We start from the raw sequence: 22,318 nt of genomic DNA, 5'->3' as shown, positions 1-22,318 counted from the left end.
ATACAAGAATATAACTACTATAATACTGCCTCCTATGTACAAGAATATAACTACTATAATACTGCCCCTATATACAAGACTATAACTACTATAATACTGCCCCCTATATACAAGAATATAACTACTATAATACTGCCTCCTATTTACAAGAATATAACTACTATAATACTGCCCCTATATACAAGACTATAACTACTATAATACTGTCCCCTATATACAAGAATATAACTACTAAAATACTGCCCCCTATATACAAGAATATAACTACTATAATACTGCTCCTATGTACAAGAATATAACTACTATAATACTGCCCCTATATACAAGAATATAACTACTATAATACTGCTCCTATATACAAGAATATAACTACTATAATACTGCTCCTATATACAAGAATATAACGACTATAATACTGCTCCTATATACAAGAATATAACGACTATAATACTGCTCCTATATACAAGAATATAACTACTATAATACTGCACCTATATACAAGAATATAACTACTATAATACTGCACCTATATACAAGAATATAACTACTATAATACTGCTCCTATATACAAAAATATAACTACTATAATACTGCTCCTATATACAAGAATATAACTACTATAATGCTGCCCCCTATGTACAAGAATATAACTACTATAATACTGCTCCTATATAAAAGAATATAACTACTATAATACTGCTCCTATATACAAGAATATAACTACTATAATACTGCTCCTATATACAAGAATATAACTACTATAATACTGCTACCTATATACAAGAATATAACTACTATAATACTGCTCCCTATATACAAGAATATAACTACTATAATACTGCCCCCTATATACAAGAATATAACTACTATAATACTGCTCCTATATACAAGAATATAACTACTATAATACTGCTCCTATATACAAGAATATAACGACTATAATACTGCTCCTATATACAAGAATATAACGACTATAATACTGCTCCTATATACAAGAATATAACTACTATAATACTGCACCTATATACAAGAATATAACTACTATAATACTGCTCCTATATACAAGAATATAACTACTATAATGCTGCCCCCTATGTACAAGAATATAACTACTATAATACTGCTCCTATATAAAAGAATATAACTACTATAATACTGCTCCTATATACAAGAATATAACTACTATAATACTGCTCCTATATACAAGAATATAACTACTATAATACTGCTACCTATATACAAGAATATAACTACTATAATACTGCTCCCTATATACAAGAATATAACTACTATAATACTGCCCCCTATATACAAGAATATAACTACTATAATACTGCTCCTATATACAAGAATATAACTACTATAATACTGTTTCTATATACAAGAATATAACTACTATAATACTGCCCCCTATATACAAGAATATAAGTACTATAATACTGCTCCTATATACTAGGAATATAACTACTATAATACTGCTCCTATATACAAGAATATAACTACTATAATACTGCTCCTATATACAAGAATATAACTACTATAATACTGCTCCTATATACAAGACTATAACTACTATAATACTGCCCCCTATATACAAGAATATAACTACTATAATACTGCCTCCTATGTACAAGAATATAACTACTATAATACTGCCCCTATATACAAGACTATAACTACTATAATACTGCCCCCTATATACAAGAATATAACTACTATACTACTGCTACTATATACAAGAATATAACTACTATAATACTGCTCCTATATACAAGAATATAACTACTATAATACTGCCTCCTATGTACAAGAATATAACTACTATAATACTGCCCCTATATACAAGACTATAACTACTATAATACTGCCCCCTATATACAAGAATATAACTACTATAATACTGCTCCTATATACAAGAATATAACTACTATAATACTACCCCCTATATACAAGAATATAACTACTATAATACTGCTCCTATATACAAGAATATAACTACTATAATACTACCGCCCATGGGCGTAACTAGGAAAGACTGGGCTCCATAGGAAACTTTTGACTGGGCCCCCCCCCCTCCCCTGGGTGTCACACAACCCCCCCTTGTAGATAACGCCATACAGCCCCCCTGTAGATAACGCCATACAGCCCCCCCTGTAGATAACGCCATACAGCCCCCCTGTAGATAACACCATACAGCCGCCCTGTAGATAACGCCATACAGCCCCCTTTGTAGATATCTACAGGTGTCACGGAAATTTTTTTTTTTTATATGTTATTGCTTTTAGTATGTCATTAAAATACATTTTATTTATTTGTGTGTTTGTGTTGTACTTTTTTCTTTCTTTTACTTCTCTATGGGGGCTGCCATTTTTTTTTCCATCTCTGTATGTGTCGATTAACGACACATACAGAGATGGAATACGGCACATACAGCCCCATAGAGAATGCGAACGGGGCCCGTTCCATTCACTATAGCGTACGCCGTCTGTGTGGGAACGGCGCATGTGCCTCTCCCGCACAGACCAAAAGGAAGCTCTTTGGCCGAGCGACATCCGGTGCCATTTTCATGTGGACCGGAAGCCGCGGCCGGACAGTAAGACGACTACTTCCGGTCACGGCTTCTGTCCATATGTTCAGACGCAAGGACTAGGAGCAGAGGCGGCAATAGCGGCATCGGCGGCAGGAGCAGGTAAGTTATGTCTGTGTATGTTCGTGTTTTACTGTGTGATTACCACTGTATCTAATCCTCCTACACTGTGCATTCGCTCAAAAAATGGCGGCACACAGTGTAGGAGGCTTGAACATTCAACCCCATCCTTTCTCCTGGCACTAGCCAGGATAAAGGAGGGGGGATTGTGTGAGGACACTAGAGCGAGTGAGTCTTCTCCAATTTTGCAGCATAAAGCAATGAGGTTGCTTTACCACATGCCAATGCTGCAATTTTGGGAATTGCTCCCTCTAGTGACCAGCACATGGAAATGTTATAAATAAGAATCTAATTTATAATATTTCCTGACATGTGAAAAAATGTAAAAAATTAGAACAATGTGTAATCACTTATATACTAACTGTTTAACTAAAAAAAAAAGAAAAACAATTTCTAGGGACTCATTCCCTTTAAACATTGGAGGTAACAGGTTCCCTGGGGGCTGAGACCGAGGCACGAAATTCTCCTGGACGTAGACATATGCGCTGGATCCTGCTTGTGGACAATAAGGACATATTAAGATGAAGCGGTCATGATACGTTTTTGGCCCCGACTACAGCTAAATTTCGGATAAGTACTGTGACTTTGCTGCAAAAAAAAACGCATGCGTCTTACTTCAAATTGTCGTTGTTACGCAATGAGGATTTCTGCTGTGCGGCTTTTACAGGTGAAGCACATGACATCATGAGTTTCACCTGAATTAGCCACATGGCCAAAAACCACATTGCAAAACTGCTACAATACGCTGAAAAACGCATGCGTGCTTTACAGCAATAAAGAAGCACAAAAAACCTTAACAATAATGCAACAAAAATGCAGAACTAACGCTTTATAACGCCCTGTGGAAACTTAGCCTTATGGTACATTTACACGAGACGTCTTTTTGCGGCTATCATCACGGTGTTTGTGGCGATTTTCGTATTTGCGCCAAAACTCCACCATTTTGAAAAAAATTATATGGTTCAATATTGTCCTGCAGTTACATTTCCACTGCTCCGTGTGTCAGTCTTTACTGTAGTTCTTGCATTCTATTCATGAACCAGGAGACTCAGGATGAGCTATAGGTTCCTTCTAGAACAAAACAGTCAGTATAAATATTAGGATGAATGTACAATATAGAATTAGTCCTGTGATAATCGTCGGTAATCGGATCTATGGGGTCACTAGGGAGACTCTCTCATCTATAGGTTCATTAAGGAAACGTACATGTTGGATATTAAGGAGATGCGGAGTCGTCAGCAGGAAGCTGGACAGGAAGTGAGGCCTGAGAATTAGGAGACTGTCACATTGTATCCTCGTGAGCTGATGACCCCCCCAGTGTCGTCACAATGTATCAGTTTGATGTGGTGATTTCCTATGATCACAGGGTCACTGTCCGTCCCGATGTCCACACAAAGAGCCTTGTGGGAGCGTTTAGCGGCCGAGCCGGGGTCCTGCGCTGGGTGGAAGTGATTTATAATAAAGGCCGGGATGACAATCGCATTACAGGCAGACGGCGCAGTAAAGGAATGGCTGCCAGCTCCGGCTTCCCTGTCTGCCATGTTTCCTGTCCAAGTATCGATCGGCCTGAGCAGCAATCCATCTCCTGCAGCCCGAGGACCTGCTGATTGTATTATCTCTGCACAATGAATGAGAGGACTACAACTCCCATCATTCTCCCCTACTAGTCAGCAGCCAGCTCTGATAACAAGGCGTGCTGGTGCTTGTGGTGTCTAGGCCTTGTAGTGACAACGTATTATTACTCAGCTGTGTACATTATACGACAGAGGGGGCGCAGGACAACCTATGTGAGGCATGCTGGGTAAAAGTGGGATCCTACGGATGTCCTAATCCCAGGGGACACTGAAGCTGCAGCTTGTATGCTGAACATAATTTTACAAGTCTCTTACCATCTTGTAGTAATGCTTGGTTACATCATGTCTTGTACTCCAGTCACATCCGGAGCTGCATTCACAATTCACCTGTCACATCATTTCTTATATTCCAGTCACATCCAGAGCTGCATTTATAATTCACCTGTCATCTCATCTCTTATACTTCAGTCACATCCAGAGCTGAATTCACAATTCACCTGTCACATCATCTCTTATACTCCAGTCACATCCAGAGCTGCATTTATAATTCACATGTCACATCATCTCGTATACTTCAGTCACATCTAGAGCTGCATTTACAATTCACATGTCACATCATCTCTTATACTCCAGTCACATCCGGAGCTGCATTCACAATTCACCTGTTACATCATCTCATACTCCAGTCACATCCCGAGCTGCATTTACGAGTCACCTGTCACATCATCTCTTATACTCCAGTCACATCCAGAGCTGCATTTATAATTCACCTGTTACATCCTCTCTTGTACTCCAGCCACATCCAGAGCTGCATTCACAATTCACATGTCAGCTGTTCTACAGACAGCCTGTCGTCCACCTGAAATGGTCAATGACAGAACACTATTGTGTATTCATTCACCTCTTCTATAATCCCCCTCTATCCAGCCTGACATGGCTGATAACAGAGAGGAGTAGACTCATTAATTTGAGGTAGCATTCACTTTTTATGACATCATCATACGGTATAAAGGTGGCGTCACATGTCACCCCGGATGATGAGATCACAGGTGATGACATCGTGTGAGTCAGGTATAACAGAGTGTAAGGAGGCCATGGGAGGGTCAATACTAAAATCTACGGAAGGACCTGCATAGAGGTGGCCCCTGTGCCAGCTATGGGGCCCGTGGAGGAGGGGCAGCTTAAGCCAGGGTCATCCTTTTCTCCTATTAATCGCTTTCACAGTGTCCCCTATAGTTCAGGGCCCCCGACATCATTCTACAGGGGAGCTTGTGCTGTTTTTCTCTTCTACAATAGAGACGTAACGGGGAACGAACGTCGGGCGCTGCTGTCCAAGAATGGCGGAGTGATGGTGCTAACGGGGGTGCTACTGGACGGGGGGGGGGGGGGTATCTCTATCCCCCAGCCTGTATACAGCATAACCGTTACTCCAGCTTCTCCATATGTATCATAAAAAGTTCTACAACTTTCCAATATAATCTGTATTTCAATTTCTCACCATTTTCAAGATGTCTGCTTGCGGTCAGTGAATGGAAACAGTGTGTCCTGCTCAGACTGTTAAATTCCCACATTAATAGGATATCTACAGGATATGCCATAAATGTCTGATAGGTGTGGGTGCCGGCCTTGTCTAGAGAACGGGGTCCCTTGGGACTTACGGAAACGGTGTACTGTGTTGTTTCCGTAACTCCCATTTAACAGTCGACTGTTAGACGCAGTGGCCCCCTTACCAGGCAGGGATGGGGTCGCGGGACCCCCATTCTCAAAATAGGTGCATAAGAATACCCCTACGGGAATTTGTCACAATAGTTTCCAGTCCAGGCAATACTAAACAGTGTGGACTCCAGACTTTACCTGCACTGATACATTGTAACAAACTGTCAGCACAGAAGAGAAATTAGCGTTAATGTATTTAATTGTAAAAAACCCTGTGAGTAGCATTAGGACAGGACAGGTTCTCAGCTATGGATGTAAACAAGAATGCCCCCATTCACTGACAGATAACAGAGATCTTAAAAATGATGAAGAATTGAAACACAAAGTCTATTAGAAATGTTTAAGTCTACAATGATTATTTATAGAAAACTTGACGCTCCCTTTGAACGCGTCCTTATAAACCCTCCTCGTCTATACGGAGCAGTGCCACCGGCCCCGGTCCCGTTTCTGCATCTCTCGGCATCTACCCATGACTCCTATTAGATTGTAAGCTCATGCGGCCAGGCTCTCTGTGGGTGATACAATGTATCATCTAGAACTTCCTGCTCTACACAGACACTGAAGACGGTGGAGAAATAAGGACTACTGCGCTCATTATTACAATAGATCCACTTATCCACTGTACAGCGCCACAGAAGACGATGGCGATATATAGATCATGAATAATAATAAAGGCGGCACTTACCCTCGCCGTGTCTCTGTGCACAGACCATCACGGACGCAGCAAGAACCAGGCAGCAGGCTGAGCTCACCGGATTGGCCATCTGTTTAAGGGGGACACAAAGTGGAGTGTTAGGTGGAGTCGGCTGGATCCTGCATTCTGCCGTCACCCGGTCCTGGGCACCACGCTACGTTTGTGGCTCATGTTACGGACACAGGGCTATGGGGAGGGGGCATCCATCTTCAGCTAATGGTATGGGCTGGACATGGACCAGGGAGGAAGGAAGAGACGGAAAAGATAACAACACTGTGTCATGTCAGTGGAGCTGTATACTGAGCAGGCTGGAGGGGGCGACTCCAATTAACGGCTTAAGTCCCTGCAATCTGCACAAGTCCCGAGATGTACCCATAGGAGTGTATGGCGCCCTACCGTACCTCCGTATGTCTCCAAATTCATCCACCGGGCACCATATTATGGAGGTATAAGGAGCGTAAGGACATAAGGAGTCCCTACTGCTCTATAGTTCGGAACCATAGGGACTATACGTGCCACCATACATGTGATGTTGCCTTGTAGTGGTGCCTTATTTTGGCCAACGGGATTGATGGATGGCATGTGATAAATTGTGTTAAAGAAGAGCCCACACCTCTCCGGACATGTCTGTTTTGGTAAATACTTGTATTCCCCATGAAATAACAATTCTGGATCATCTTTTCTTAGAACTCTATGTTGTGCTATTCCTCTGTTGTTCCTCCTAGAAACGTATGAATAAATTGACAGCTGGGTGTAATAATTTAGGGGTGTGTCCCTACACAGACTGGCACTGTCCAATCAGTGCTGACAGTGTGAGACTGTGTAGGGACACGCCTCTTTGACAAGGTGAGTGGTAACACAGTGCTCTCAATTTATTCATACATTTCTAGGAGGAATAACAGAGGAACGGCACAACACAGAGTTCTAAAATAGACATATCACTACCTGATTCACTTATAGATTTATGAAGATTATGACAGCTCAGAATCGTATCTCACGTTGGCGAACCCGGCGTAAATTAAACTGGGGCAGCAGGGAAGGCAAAATCTTTGTCTTCCCTGCATTGCCCTGTATATAGATTACAAGTGAATCTCCAATGATCTGTACATAAGGAAATGCAGGGGAGACACAGATTCTGACTCCCAGCATTACCCCTGCTCTAAAATAAGGGAAAGCCCTGAGACAAAGGGTAAAACAATAAATCACATCCATTAACTAATTATCTGCTGGGACAAAAGTTCTAGAGGTTTTCCCATCAGGCCACTCACCAGATGGAATGATATAGTTATGGGTTTGACCTTTGGCCCCGGGGCAAACCTGATCCCATAATGGACCACACTTGTATCCAGCAGTGAATGTGTTACTACTACAGCTGCCCTGGATTCCTATATGAGTAACAGATGCCAAGTGACAGCCACTGATGCCAAGTGACAGCCACTGATAACCGCCATTACTCTGAATGAAGAGCTTTACCCAGCTTCCTACAGACCCTGAAGGACATAAAGAGTAAGAGGTCCCCCTGCTCCCGGTCTGCTGCATTGCTGCCTGTGTGTCAGTCTACACTGACATTCTAGCATTCAATTCATGGACCAGGCAGCTAAGGATGGACAGTTCTAGGTCCCTTGCAGATAGGACAATGCTGCAGAACATGGAATTGTGGGAAGACACTGAATAAATCAATCCTTTATATGAACATAGCCAATTATCTATGGTCATTAATGATTATCGTTAAGCCAATGACCAGTTTAAGTCGCCCTCTGGATCGTCAGAGTGTAGTTTACACCCGTGCCCCTCCCCCGTGTCATTTTTGCTGCATTTTGCGGTCACATTTATTGTTATTCGCCGTTCTGAGCAGAATTCTAGAATAAAAAAAATCCTCTAAATCTGATTTATTGCCGGTCACTTGACGTTCCGATACTTTTGCTGAGCCGTCACAATCGCAGACAGAGGTGGGCGCGGACCATCAGCAAACGCCATCGGATTCCTGCAGTTGTCCATCTAAGCCGTCCTCCCACCGTATATACAGAGCGTCGGAATACCACGAAAAGCGAAACACGCATGACGCAGGGCAACCACACTAGAATTGCCAATCAGGAGTGACTACCAACATGACCGGCATTACAGAGCCTATATAGTGGTCACCCAGCTTTCCTTGACTCCTGAAAGGGAATCCTGCCTCGTTCTGCAGTGATCTATCCCCCTCTCTTTACGTCCGGACACCTCGGCCGGGTCATAGGTTCTATATTAATATGGAGGAACAATGTTCAGCTACTTTAAAACTTTTTTCATAATTCTGGAGAATCCCTTTAAATAATGCGATTTTCGGAAACCCTGCAAATGTGGTGGATGGGGGTGCTCCGAGATTTTTACAGCTTGTAGACTACACGAGCCGTGCCATCCATGTATATGGTGGTCTGTATGGGCATATCAGGTGCCAACCATAGGCGGAGTTTACTGCACCTCACCCACTGACTGCCCGGGCACAGTTTCATGTCAGATCCCATCCAGACTGTCTTACAAGGGGCACAGAGGCTGCATCCAAATCCTGTCACCAACGAGCTGGAGCTTTTCCCCGCTATAATTTATAAGGAAAAGTCCTGCAACTCTAAAATGCTTTGTGTTTTTATTTCTGGTCATTATAAAGATCTCTGCTTGCTGCAAATGAATGGGTACTACTGAGTGCAGTCATTGCCCCTGAGTGTAAAGTTAAAATGATTCAGTGAAGAATTAGCGCCGACATCACCTCGGTATTGATATTCTCCTACTTTCCGTCAAACACCAAGTACTTAGTACCAAAGGGAGTGATAGAATGAATGCTGCCAAGTGGAAACTGTCAGTAAGACCAATGGTGTCCATCAGTTAGAAGGATGATTATTAATGATGATTATCAGCCTCCACTCTACTGATGGTGAAGATATTTCCACTTTAAATAACATTACACAGCCCAAATTGCCATGAAGCCCAGGCAGTAATGACAGGAAATGACACTGTCCTCTAATAACATATATTACAGAGCGGCTGCAGGCAGAGAGAGGGGGATACAGGCTGCTGGAAGGTGAGGAGATGACACTGTCCTCTAATAACATATATTACAGAGCGGCTGCAGGCAGAGAGAGGGGGATACAGGCTGCTGGAAGGTGAGGAGATGACACTGTCCTCTAATAACATATATTACAGAGAGGCTGCAGACAGGGAGAGGGGGATACAGGCTGCTGGATGGTGAGGAGATGACACTGTCCTCTAATAACATATATTACAGAGAGGCTGCAGGCAGGGAGAGGGGGATACAGGCTGCTGGAAGGTGAGGAGATGACACTATCCTCTAATAACATATATTACAGAGAGGCTGCAGGCAGGGAGAGGGGGATACAGGCTGCTGGAAGGTGAGGAGATGACACTGTCCTCTAATAACATATATTACAGAGAGGCTGCAGGCAGGGAGAGGGGGATACAGGCTGCTGGAAGGTGAGGAGGTGACACTGTCCACTAATAACATATATTACAGAGATGCTGCAGGCAGGGAGAGGGGGATACAGGCTGCTGGAAAGTGAGGAGATGACACTGTCCTCTAATAACATATATTACAGAGAGGCTGCAGGAAGGGAGAGGGGGATACAGGCTGCTGGAAGGTGAGGAGATGACACTGTCCTCTAATAACATATATTACAGAGAGGCTGCAGGAAGGGAGAGGGGGATACAGGCTGCTGGAAGGTGAGGAGATGACACTGTCCTCTAATAACATATATTACAGAGAGGCTGCAGGCAGGGAGAGGGGGATACAGGCTGCTGGAAGGTGAGGAGATGACACTGTCCTCTAATAACATATATTACAGAGAGGCTGCAGGCAGGGAGAGGGGGATACAGGCTGCTGGAAGGTGAGGAGATGACACTGTCCTCTAGTAACATATATTACAGAGAGGCTGCAGGCAGGGAGAGGGGGATACAGGCTGCTGGAAGGTGAGGAGATGACACTGTCCCCTAATAACATATATTACAGAGAGGCTGCAGGCAGGGAGAGGGGGATACAGGCTGCTGGAAGGTGAGGAGATGACACTGTCCTCTAATAACATATATTACAGAGAGGCTGCAGACAGGGAGAGGGGGATACAGGCTGCTGGATGGTGAGGAGATGACACTGTCCTCTAATAACATATATTACAGAGAGGCTGCAGGCAGGGAGAGGGGGATACAGGCTGCTGGAAGGTGAGGAGATGACACTGTCCTCTAATAACATATATTACAGAGGGCCTGCAGGCAGGGAGAGGAGGATACAGGCTGCTGGAAGGTGAGGAGATGACACTGTCCTCTAATAACATATATTACAGAGAGGCTGCAGGCAGGGAGAGGGGGATACAGGCTGCTGGAAGGTGAGGAGATGACACTGTCCTCTAATAACATATATTACAGAGAGGCTGCAGGCAGGGAGAGGGGGATACAGGCTGCTGGAAGGTGAGGAGATGACACTGTCCTCTAATAACATATATTACAGAGAGGCTGCAGGCAGGGAGAGGGGGATACAGGCTGCTGGAAGGTGAGGAGATGACACTGTCCTCTAATAACATATATTACAGAGGGCCTGCAGGCCGGGAGAGGGGGATACAGGCTGCTGGAAGGTGAGGAGATGACACTGTCCCCTAATAATATATATTACAGAGAGGCTGCAGGCAGGGAGAGGGAGATACACGCTGCTGGAAGGTGAGGAGATGACACTGTCCTCTAATAACATATATTACAGAGAGGCTGCAGGCAGGGAGAGGGGGATACAGGCTGCTGGAAGGTGAGGTGATGACACTGTCCTCTAATAACATATATTACAGAGAGGCTGCAGGCAGGGAGAGGGGGATACAGGCTGCTGGAAGGTGAGGAGGTGACACTGTCCTCTAATAACATATATTACAGAGAAGCTGCAGGCAGGGAGAGGGGGATACAGGCTGCTGGAAGGTGAGGAGATCATACTGTCCTCTAATAACATATATTACAGAGACGCTGCAGGCAGGGAGAGGGGGATACAGGCTGCTGGAAGGTGAGGAGATGACACTGTCCTCTAATAACATATATTACAGAGAGGCTGCAGGCAGGGAGAGGGGGATACAGGCTGCTGGAAGGTGAGGAGATGACACTGTCCCCTAATAACATATATTACAGAGAGGCTGCAGGCAGGGAGAGGGAGATACACGCTGCTGGAAGGTGAGGAGATGACACTGTCCTCTAATAACATATATTACAGAGAGGCTGCAGGCAGGGAGAGGGAGATACACGCTGCTGGAAGGTGAGGAGATGACACTGTCCTCTAATAACATATATTACAGAGAGGCTGCAGGCAGGGAGAGGGAGATACAGGCTGCTGGAAGGTGAGGAGATGACACTGTCCTCTAATAACATATATTACAGAGAGGCTGCAGGCAGGGAGAGGGAGATACAGGCTGCTGGAAGGTGAGGAGATGACACTATCCTCTAATAACATATATTACAGAGAGGCTGCAGGCAGGGAGAGGGGGATACAGGCTGCTGGAAGGTGAGGAGATGACACTGTCCTCTAATAACATATATTACAGAGAGGCTGCAGGCAGGGAGAGGGGGATACAGGCTGCTGGAAGGTGAGGAGATGACACTGTCCTCTAATAACATATATTACAGAGAGGCTGCAGGCAGGTAGAGGGGGATACAGGCTGCTGGAAGGTGAGGAGATGACACTGTCCTCTCATAACATATATTACAGAGAGGCTGCAGGCAGGGAGAGGGAGATACAGGCTGCTGGAAGGTGAGGAGATGACACTGTCCCCTAATAACATATATTACAGAGAGGCTGCAGGCAGAGAGAGGGGGATACAGGCTGCTGTATGGTGAGGAGATGACACTATCCTCTAATAACATATATTACAGAGAGGCTGCAGGCAGGGAGAGGGGGATACAGGCTGCTGGAAGGTGAGGAGATGACACTGTCCTCTAATAACATATATTACAGAGAGGCTGCAGGCAGGGAGAGGGGGATACAGGCTGCTGGAAGGTGAGGAGGTGACACTGTCCTCTAATAACATATATTACATAGAGGCTGCAGGCAGGGAGAGGAGGATACCGGCTGCTGGAAGGTGAGGAGATGACACTGTCCTCTAATAACATATATTACAGAGAGGCTGCAGGCAGGGAGAGGGGGATATAGGCTGCTGGTAGGTGTGGAGATGACACTGTCCTCTAATAATATATATTACAGAGAGGCTGCAGGCAGGGAGAGGGGGATACAGGCTGCTGGAAGGTGAGGAGATGACACTGTCCTCTAGTAACATATATTACAGAGAGGCTGCAGGCAGGGAGAGGGGGATACAGGCTGCTGGAAGGTGAGGAGATGACACTGTCCTCTAATAACATATATTACAGAGAGGCTGCAGGCAGGGAGAGGGGGATACAGGCTGCTGGAAGGTGAGGAGATGACACTGTCCTCTAATAACATATATTACAGAGAGGCTGCAGGCAGGGAGAGGGGGATACAGGCTGCTGGAAGGTGAGGAGATGACACTGTCCTCTAATAACATATATTACAGAGAGGCTGCAGGCAGGGAGAGGGGGATACAGTCTGCTGGAAGGTGAGGAGGTGACACTGTCCTCTAATAACATATTACAGAGAGGCTGCAGGCAGAGAGGAGGATACAGGCTGCTGGAAGGTGAGGAGATGACACTGTCCTCTAATAACATATATTACAGAGAGGCTGCAGGCAGGGAGAGGGGGATACAGGCTGCTGGAAGGTGAGGAGATGACACTGTCCTCTAATAACATATATTACAGAGAGGCTGCAGGCAGGGAGAGGGGGATACAGGCTGCTGGAAGGTGAGGAGATGACACTGTCCTCTAATAACATATATTACAGAGAGGCTGCAGGCAGGGAGAGGGGGATACAGTCTGCTGGAAGGTGAGGAGGTGACACTGTCCTCTAATAACATATTACAGAGAGGCTGCAGGCAGAGAGGAGGATACAGGCTGCTGGAAGGTGAGGAGATGACACTGTCCTCTAATAACATATATTACAGAGAGGCTGCAGGCAGGGAGAGGGGGATACAGGCTGCTGGAAGGTGAGGAGATGACACTGTCCTCTAATAACATATATTACAGAGAGGCTGCAGGCAGGGAGAGGGAGATACAGGCTGCTGGAAGGTGAGGAGGTGACACTGTCCTCTAATAACATATATTACAGAGAGGCTGCAGGCAGGGAGAGGGGGATACAGTCTGCTGGAAGGTGAGGAGATGACACTGTCCTCTAATAACATATATTACATAGAGGCTGCAGGCAGGGAGAGGAGGATACCGGCTGCTGGAAGGTGAGGAGATGACACTGTCCTCTAATAACATATATTACAGAGATGCTGCAGGCAGGGAGAGGGGGATACAGGTTGCTGGAAGGTGAGGAGATGACACTGTCCTCTAATAACATATATTACAGAGAGGCTGCAGGCAGGGAGAGGGGGATACAGGCTGCTGGAAAGTGAGGAGATGACACTGTCCTCTAATAACATATATTACAGAGAGGCTGCAGGCCGGGAGAGGGGGATACAGGCTGCTGGAAGGTGAGGAGATGACACTGTCCTCTAATAACACATATTACAGAGAGGCTGCAGGCAGGGAGAGGGGGATACAGGCTGCTGGAAGGTGAGGAGATGACACTGTCCTCTAATAACATATATTACAGAGAGGCTGCAGGCAGGGAGAGGGGGATACAGGCTGCTGGAAGGTGAGGAGATGACACTGTCCTCTAATAACATATATTACAGAGAGGCTGCAGGCAGGGAGAGGGGGATACAGGCTGCTGGAAGGTGAGGAGATGACACTTTCCTCTAATAACATATATTACAGAGAGGCTGCAGGCAGGGAGAGGGGGATACAGGCTGCTGGAAGGTGAGGAGATGACACTGTCCTCTAATAACATATATTACAGAGATGCTGCAGGCAGGGAGAGGGGATACAGGCTGCTGGAAGGTGAGGAGATGACACTGTCCTCTAATAACATATATTACAGAGAGGCTGCAGGCAGGGAGAGGGGGATACAGGCTGCTGGAAGGTGAGGAGATGACACTGTCCTCTAATAACATATATTACAGAGATGCTGCAGGCAGGGAGAGGGGATACAGGCTGCTGGAAGGTGAGGAGATGACTCTGTCCTCTAATAACATATATTACAGAGAGGCTGCCGGCAGGGAGCGGGGGATACAGGCTGCTAGAAGGTGAGGAGATGACACTGTCCTCTAATAACATATATTACAGAGAGGCTGCAGGCAGGGAGAGGGGGATACAGGCTGCTGGAAGGTGAGGAGATGACACTGTCCTCTAATAACATATATTACAGAGATGCTGCAGGCAGGGAGAGGGGATACAGGCTGCTGGAAGGTGAGGAGATGACACTGTCCTCTAATAACATATATTACAGAGAGGCTTCCGGCAGGGAGTGGGGGATACAGGCTGCTGGAAGGTGAGGAGATGACACTGTCCTCTAATAACATATATTACAGAGAGGCTGCAGGCAGGGAGAGGGGGATACATGCTGCTGGAAGGTGAGGAGATGACACTGTCCTCTAATAACATATATTACAGAGAGGCTGCAGGCAGGGAGAGGGGGATACAGGCTGCTGGAAGGTGAGGAGATGACACTGTCCTCTAATAACATATATTACATAGAGGCTGCAGGCAGGGAGAGGGGGATACAGGCTGCTGGAAGGTGAGGAGATGACACTGTCCTCTAATAACATATATTACAGAGAGGCTGCAGGCAGGGAGAGGGGGATACAGGATGCTGGAAGGTGAGGAGATGACACTGTCCTCTAATAACATATATTACAGAGAGGCTGCAGGCAGGGAGAGGGGGATACAGGCTGCTGGAAGGTGAGGAGATGACACTGTCCTCTAATAACATATATTACAGAGAGGCTGCAGGCTGGGAGAGGGGGATACAGGCTGCAGGAAGGTAAGGAGATGACACTGTCCTCTAATAACATATATTACAGAGAGGCTGCAGGCAGGTAGAGGGGGATACAGGCTGCTGGAAGGTGAGGAGATGACACTGTCCTCTAATAACATATATTACAGAGAGGCTGCAGACAGGGAGAGGGGGATACAGGCTGCTGGAAGGTGAGGAGATGACACTGTCCTCTAATAACATATATTACAGAGAGGCTGCAGGCAGGGAGAGGGGGATACAGGCTGCTGGAAGGTGAGGAGATGACACTGTCCTCTAATAACATATATTACAGAGAGGCTGCAGACAGGGAGAGGGGGATACAGGCTGCTGGAAGGTGAGGAGATGACACTGTCCTCTAATAACATATATTACAGAGGCTGCAGGCAGGGAGAGGGGGATACAGGCTGCTGGATGGAGAGGAGATGACACTGTCCTCTAATAACATATATGACAGAGAGGCTGCAGGCAGGGAGAGGGGGATACAGGCTGCTGGAAGGTGAGGAGATGACACTGTCCTCTAATAACATATATGACAGAGAGGCTGCAGGCAGGGAGAGGGGGATACAGGCTGCTGGAAGGCGAGGAGATGACACTGTCCTCTAATAACATATATTACAGAGAGGCTGCAGGCAGGGAGAGGGGGATACAGGCTGCTGGAAGGTGAGGAGAGGACACTGTCCATTAATAACATATATTACAGAGAGGCTGCAGGCAGGGAGAGGGGGATACAGGCTGCTGGAAGGTGAGGAGATGGCACTGTCCTCTAATAACATATATTACAGAGAGGCTGCAGACAGGGAGAGGGGGATACAGGCTGCTGGAAGGTGAGGAGATGACACTGTCCTCTAATAATATATATTACAGAGAGGCTGCAGGCAGGGAGATGGGGATACAGGCTGCTGGAAGGTGAGGAGATGACACTGTCCTCTAATAACATATATTACAGAGAGGCTGCAGGCAGGGAGAGGGGGATACAGGCTGCTGGAAGGTGAGGAGGTGACACTGTCCTCTAATAACATATATAACAGAGAGGCTGCAGGCAGGGAGAGGGGGATACCGGCTGCTGGAAGGTGAGGGGATGACACTGCCCTCTAATAACATATATTACAGAGAGGCTGTAGGCAGGGACAGGGGGGATACAGGCTGCTGGAAGGTGAGGAGATGACACTGTCCTCTAATAACATATATTACAGAGAGGCTACAGGCAGGGAGAGGGGGATACAGGCTGCTGGAAGGTGAGGAGATGACACTGTCCTCTAATAACATATATTACAGAGAGGCTGCAGGCAGGGAGAGGAGGATACAGGCTGCTGGAAGGTGAGGAGATGACACTGTCCTCTAATACCATATATTACAGAGAGGCTGCAGGCAGGGAGAGGGGGATACAGGCTGCTGGAATGTGAGGAGATGACACTGTACCCTAATAACATATATTACAGGGAGGCTGCAGGCAGGGAGAGGGGGATACAGGCTGCTGGAAGGTGAGGAGATGACACTGTCCTCTAATAACATATATTACAGAGACGCTGCAGGCAGGGAGAGGGGGATACAGGCTGCTGGAAGGTGAGGAGATGACACTGTCCTCTAATAACATATATTACAGAGAGGCTGCAGGCAGGGAGAGGGGGATACAGGCTGCTGGAAGGTGAGGAGATGACACTGTCCTCTAATAACATATATTACAGAGAGGCTGCAGGCAGGGAGAGGGGGATACAGGCTGCTGGATGGTGAGGAGATGACACTGTCCTCTAATAACATATATTACAGAGAGGCTGCAGGCAGGGAGAGGGGGATACAGGCTGCTGGATGGTGAGGAGATGACACTGTCCTCTAATAACATATATTACAGAGAGGCTGCAGGCAGGGAGAGGGGGATACAGGCTGCTGGAAGGTGAGGAGAGGACACTGTCTCCTAATAACATATATTACAGAGAGGCTGCAGGCAGGGAGAGGGGGATACAGGCTGCTGGAAGGTGAGGAGATGACACTGTCCTCTAATAACATATTACAGAGAGGCTGCAGGAAGGGAGAGGGGGATACAGGCTGCTGGAAGGTGAGGAGATGACACTGTCCTCTAATAACATATATTACATAGAGGCTGCAGGCAGGGAGAGGGGGATACAGGCTGCTGGAAGGTGAGGAGATGACACTGTCCTCTAATAACAAATATTACAGAGAGGCTGCAGGCAGAGAGAGGGGGATACAGGCTGCTGGAAGGTGAGGAGATGACACTGTCCTCTAATAACATATTACAGAGAGGCTGCAGGAAGGGAGAGGGGGATACAGGCTGCTGGAAGGTGAGGAGATGACACTGTCCTCTAATAACATATATTACAGAGAGGCTGCAGGCAGGGAGAGGGGGTACAGGCTGCTGGATGGAGAGGAGATGACACTGTCCTCTAATAACATATTACAGAGAGGCTGCAGGAAGGGAGAGGGGGATACAGGCTGCTGGAAGGTGAGGAGATGACACTGTCCTCTAATAACATATATTACAGAGAGGCTGCAGGCAGGGAGAGGGGGATACAGGCTGCTGGATGGTGAGGAGATGACACTGTCCTCTAATAACATATATTACAGAGATCCTGCAGGCAGAGAGAGGGGGATACAGGCTGCTGGAAGGTGAGGAGATGACACTGTCCTCTAATAACATATATTACAGAGAGGCTGCAGGCAGGGAGAGGGGGATACAGGCTGCTGGAAGGTGAGGAGATGACACTGTCCTCTAATAACATATATTACAGAGAGGCTGCAGGCTGGGAGAGGGGGATACAGGCTGCTGGAAGGTGAGGAGATGACACTGTCCTCTAATAACATATATTACAGAGTGGCTGCAGGCAGGGAGAGGGGGATACAGGCTGCTGGAAGGTGAGGGGATGACACTGTCCTCTAATAACATATATTACAGAGAGGCTGCAGGCAGGGAGAGGGGGATACAGGCTGCTGGAAGGTGAGGAGATGACACTGTCCTCTAATAACATATATTACAGAGTGGCTGCAGGCAGGGAGAGGGGGATACAGGCTGCTGGATGGTGAGGAGATGACACTGTCCTCTAATAACATATATTACAGAGAGGCTGCAGGCAGGGAGAGGGGGATACAGGCTGCTGGAAGGTGAGGAGATGACACTGTCCTCTAATAACATATATTACAGAGAGGCTGCAGGCAGGGAGAGGGGGTACAGGCTGCTGGATGGAGAGGAGATGACACTGTCCTCTAATAACATATATTACAGAGAGGCTGCAGGCCGGGAGAGGGGGATACAGGCTGCTGGAAGGTGAGGAGATGACACTGTCCTCTAATACCATATATTACAGAGAGGCTGCAGGCAGGGAGAGGGGGGATACAGGCTGCTGGAAGGTGAGGAGATGACACTGTCCTCTAATAACATATATTACAGAGAGGCTGCAGGCAGGGAGAGGGGGATACAGGCTGCTGGATGGTGAGGGGATGACACTGTCCTCTAATAACATATATTACAGAGAGGCTGCAGGCAGGGAGAGGGGGTACAGGCTGCTAGGTGAGGAGGTGACACTGTCCTCTAATAACATATATTACAGAGAGGCTGCAGGCAGGGAGAGGGGGATACAGGATGCTGGAAGGTGAGGAGATGACACTGTCCACTAATAACATATATTACAGAGATGCTGCAGGCAGGGAGAGGGGGATACAGGCTGCTGGAAGGTGAGGAGATGACACTGTCCTCTAATACCATATATTACAGAGAGTCTGCAGGCAGGGAGAGGGGGATACAGGCTGCTGGAAGGTGAGGAGATGACACTGTCCTCTAATAACATATATTACAGAGAGGCTGCAGGCAGGGAGAGGGGGATACAGGCTGCTGGAAGGTGAGGAGATGACACTGTCCTCTAATAACATATTACAGAGAGGCTGCAGGAAGGGAGAGGGGGATACAGGCTGCTGGAAGGTGAGGAGATGACACTGTCCTCTAATAACATATATTACATAGAGGCTGCAGGCAGGGAGAGGGGGATACAGGCTGCTGGAAGGTGAGGAGATGACACTGTCCTCTAATAACAAATATTACAGAGAGGCTGCAGGCAGAGAGAGGGGGATACAGGCTGCTGGAAGGTGAGGAGATGACACTGTCCTCTAATAACATATTACAGAGAGGCTGCAGGAAGGGAGAGGGGGATACAGGCTGCTGGAAGGTGAGGAGATGACACTGTCCTCTAATAACATATATTACAGAGAGGCTGCAGGCAGGGAGAGGGGGTACAGGCTGCTGGATGGAGAGGAGATGACACTGTCCTCTAATAACATATATTACAGAGGGGCTGCAGGCAGGGAGAGGGGGATACAGGCTGCTGGAAGGTGAGGAGATGACACTGTCCTCTAATAACATATATTACAGAGATGCTGCAGGCAGGGAGAGGGGGATACAGGCTGCTGGAAGGTGAGGAGATGACACTGTCCTCTAATAACATATATTACAGAGAGGCTGCAGGCCGGGAGAGGGGGATACAGGCTGCTGGAAGGTGAGGAGATGACACTATCCTCTAATAACATATATTACAGAGAGGCTGCAGGCAGGGAGAGGGGGATACAGGCTGCTGGAAGGTGAGGAGATGACACTGTCCTCTAATAACATATATTACAGAGAGGCTGCAGGCAGGTAGAGGGGGATACAGGCTGCTGGAAGGTGAGGAGATGACACTGTCCTCTAATAACATATATTACAGAGAGGCTGCAGGCAGGGAGAGGGGGATACAGGCTGCTGGAAGGTGAGGAGATGACACTGTCCTCTAATAACATATATTACAGAGAGGCTGCAGGCAGGGAGAGGGGGATACAGGCTGCTGGATGGAGAGGAGATGACACTGTCCTCTAATAACATATATGACAGAGAGGCTGCAGGCAGGGAGAGGGGGATACAGGCTGCTGGAAGGTGAGGAGATGACACTGTCCTCTAATAACATATTACAGAGAGGCTGCAGGAAGGGAGAGGGGGATACAGGCTGCTGGAAGGTGAGGAGATGACACTGTCCTCTAATAACATATATTACAGAGAGGCTGCAGGCAGGGAGAGGGGGATACAGGCTGCTGGATGGTGAGGAGATGACACTGTCCTCTAATAACATATATTACAGAGATCCTGCAGGCAGAGAGAGGGGGATACAGGCTGCTGGAAGGTGAGGAGATGACACTGTCCTCTAATAACATATATTACAGAGAGGCTGCAGGCAGGGAGAGGGGGTACAGGCTGCTAGGTGAGGAGGTGACACTGTCCTCTAATAACATATATTACAGAGAGGCTGCAGGCAGGGAGAGGGGGATACAGGATGCTGGAAGGTGAGGAGATGACACTGTCCACTAATAACATATATTACAGAGATGCTGCAGGCAGGGAGAGGGGGATACAGGCTGCTGGAAGGTGAGGAGATGACACTGTCCTCTAATACCATATATTACAGAGAGTCTGCAGGCAGGGAGAGGGGGATACAGGCTGCTGGAAGGTGAGGAGATGACACTGTCCTCTAATAACATATATTACAGAGAGGCTGCAGGCAGGGAGAGGGGGATACAGGCTGCTGGAAGGTGAGGAGATGACACTGTCCTCTAATAACATATATTACAGAGGGGCTGCAGGCAGGGAGAGGGGGATACAGGCTGCTGGAAGGTGAGGAGATGACACTGTCCTCTAATAACATATATTACAGAGAGGCTGCAGGCAGGGAGAGGGGGATACAGGCTGCTGGAAGGTGAGGAGATGACACTGTCCTCTAATAACATATATTACAGAGAGGCTGCAGGCAGGGAGAGGGGGATACAGGCTGCTGGAAGGTGAGGAGATGACACTGTCCTCTAATAACATATATTACAGAGAGGCTGCAGGCAGGGAGAGGGGGATACAGGCTGCTGGAAGGTGAGGAGATGGCACTGTCCTCTAATAACATATATTACAGAGAGGCCGCAGGCAGGGAGAGGGGGATACAGGCTGCTGGAAGGTGAGGAGATGACACTGTCCTCTAATAACATATATTACAGAGAGGCTGCAGGCAGGGAGAGGGGGATACAGGCTGCTGGAAGGTGAGGAGATGACACTGTCCTCTAATAACATATATTACAGAGAGGCTGCAGGAAGGGAGAGGGGGATACAGGCTGCTGGAAGGTGAGGAGATGACACTGTCCTCTAATAACATATGTTACAGAGAGGCCGCAGGCAGGGAGAGGGGGATACAGGCTGCTGGAAGGTGAGGAGATGACACTGTCCTCTAATAACATATATTACAGAGAGGCTGCAGGCAGAGAGAGGGGGATACAGGCTGCTGGAAGGTGAGGAGATGACACTGTCCTCTAATACCATATATTACAGAGAGTCTGCAGGCAGGGAGAGGGGGATACAGGCTGCTGGAAGGTGAGGAGATGACACTGTCCCCTAATAACATATATTACAGAGAGGCTGCAGGCAGGGAGAGGGGGATACAGGCTGCTGGAAGGTGAGGAGATGACACTGTCCCCTAATAACATATATTACAGAGAGGCTGCAGGCAGGGAGAGGGGGATACAGGCTGCTGGAAGGTGAGGAGATGACACTGTCCTCTAATAACATATATAACAGAGAGGCTGCAGGCAGGGAGAGGGGGATACAGGCTGCTGGAAGGTGAGGAGATGACACTGTCCTCTAATAACATATATTACAGAGAGGCTGCAGGCAGGGAGA

The 22,318-nt window shown here is 47.1% G+C and overlaps 1 protein-coding gene across 5 annotated transcripts in view; it reads right to left on the bottom strand.

The window, feature by feature from the left end:
• Positions 1 to 22,318, bottom strand: part of CNTFR (ciliary neurotrophic factor receptor) — a 440,906-nt gene that overhangs the window by 182,105 nt on the left and 236,483 nt on the right. For all 5 annotated transcript variants that reach the window (XM_075842688.1, XM_075842662.1, XM_075842668.1 and 2 more), the window contains one exon: positions 6,683 to 6,761. In XM_075842688.1, the coding sequence (XP_075698803.1) occupies positions 6,683 to 6,761 (79 nt within the window). The remainder of the gene's footprint in view (positions 1 to 6,682; positions 6,762 to 22,318) is intronic.

The sequence above is a fragment of the Rhinoderma darwinii genome, chromosome 1 (genome assembly GCF_050947455.1).
Source record: "Rhinoderma darwinii isolate aRhiDar2 chromosome 1, aRhiDar2.hap1, whole genome shotgun sequence".
In the NCBI taxonomy this organism is placed as follows: Eukaryota; Metazoa; Chordata; class Amphibia; order Anura; family Rhinodermatidae; genus Rhinoderma; species Rhinoderma darwinii.
The sequence above is the reverse complement of the archived record's forward strand: the minus strand, read 5'-3'. Positions and strand labels throughout refer to the sequence as shown.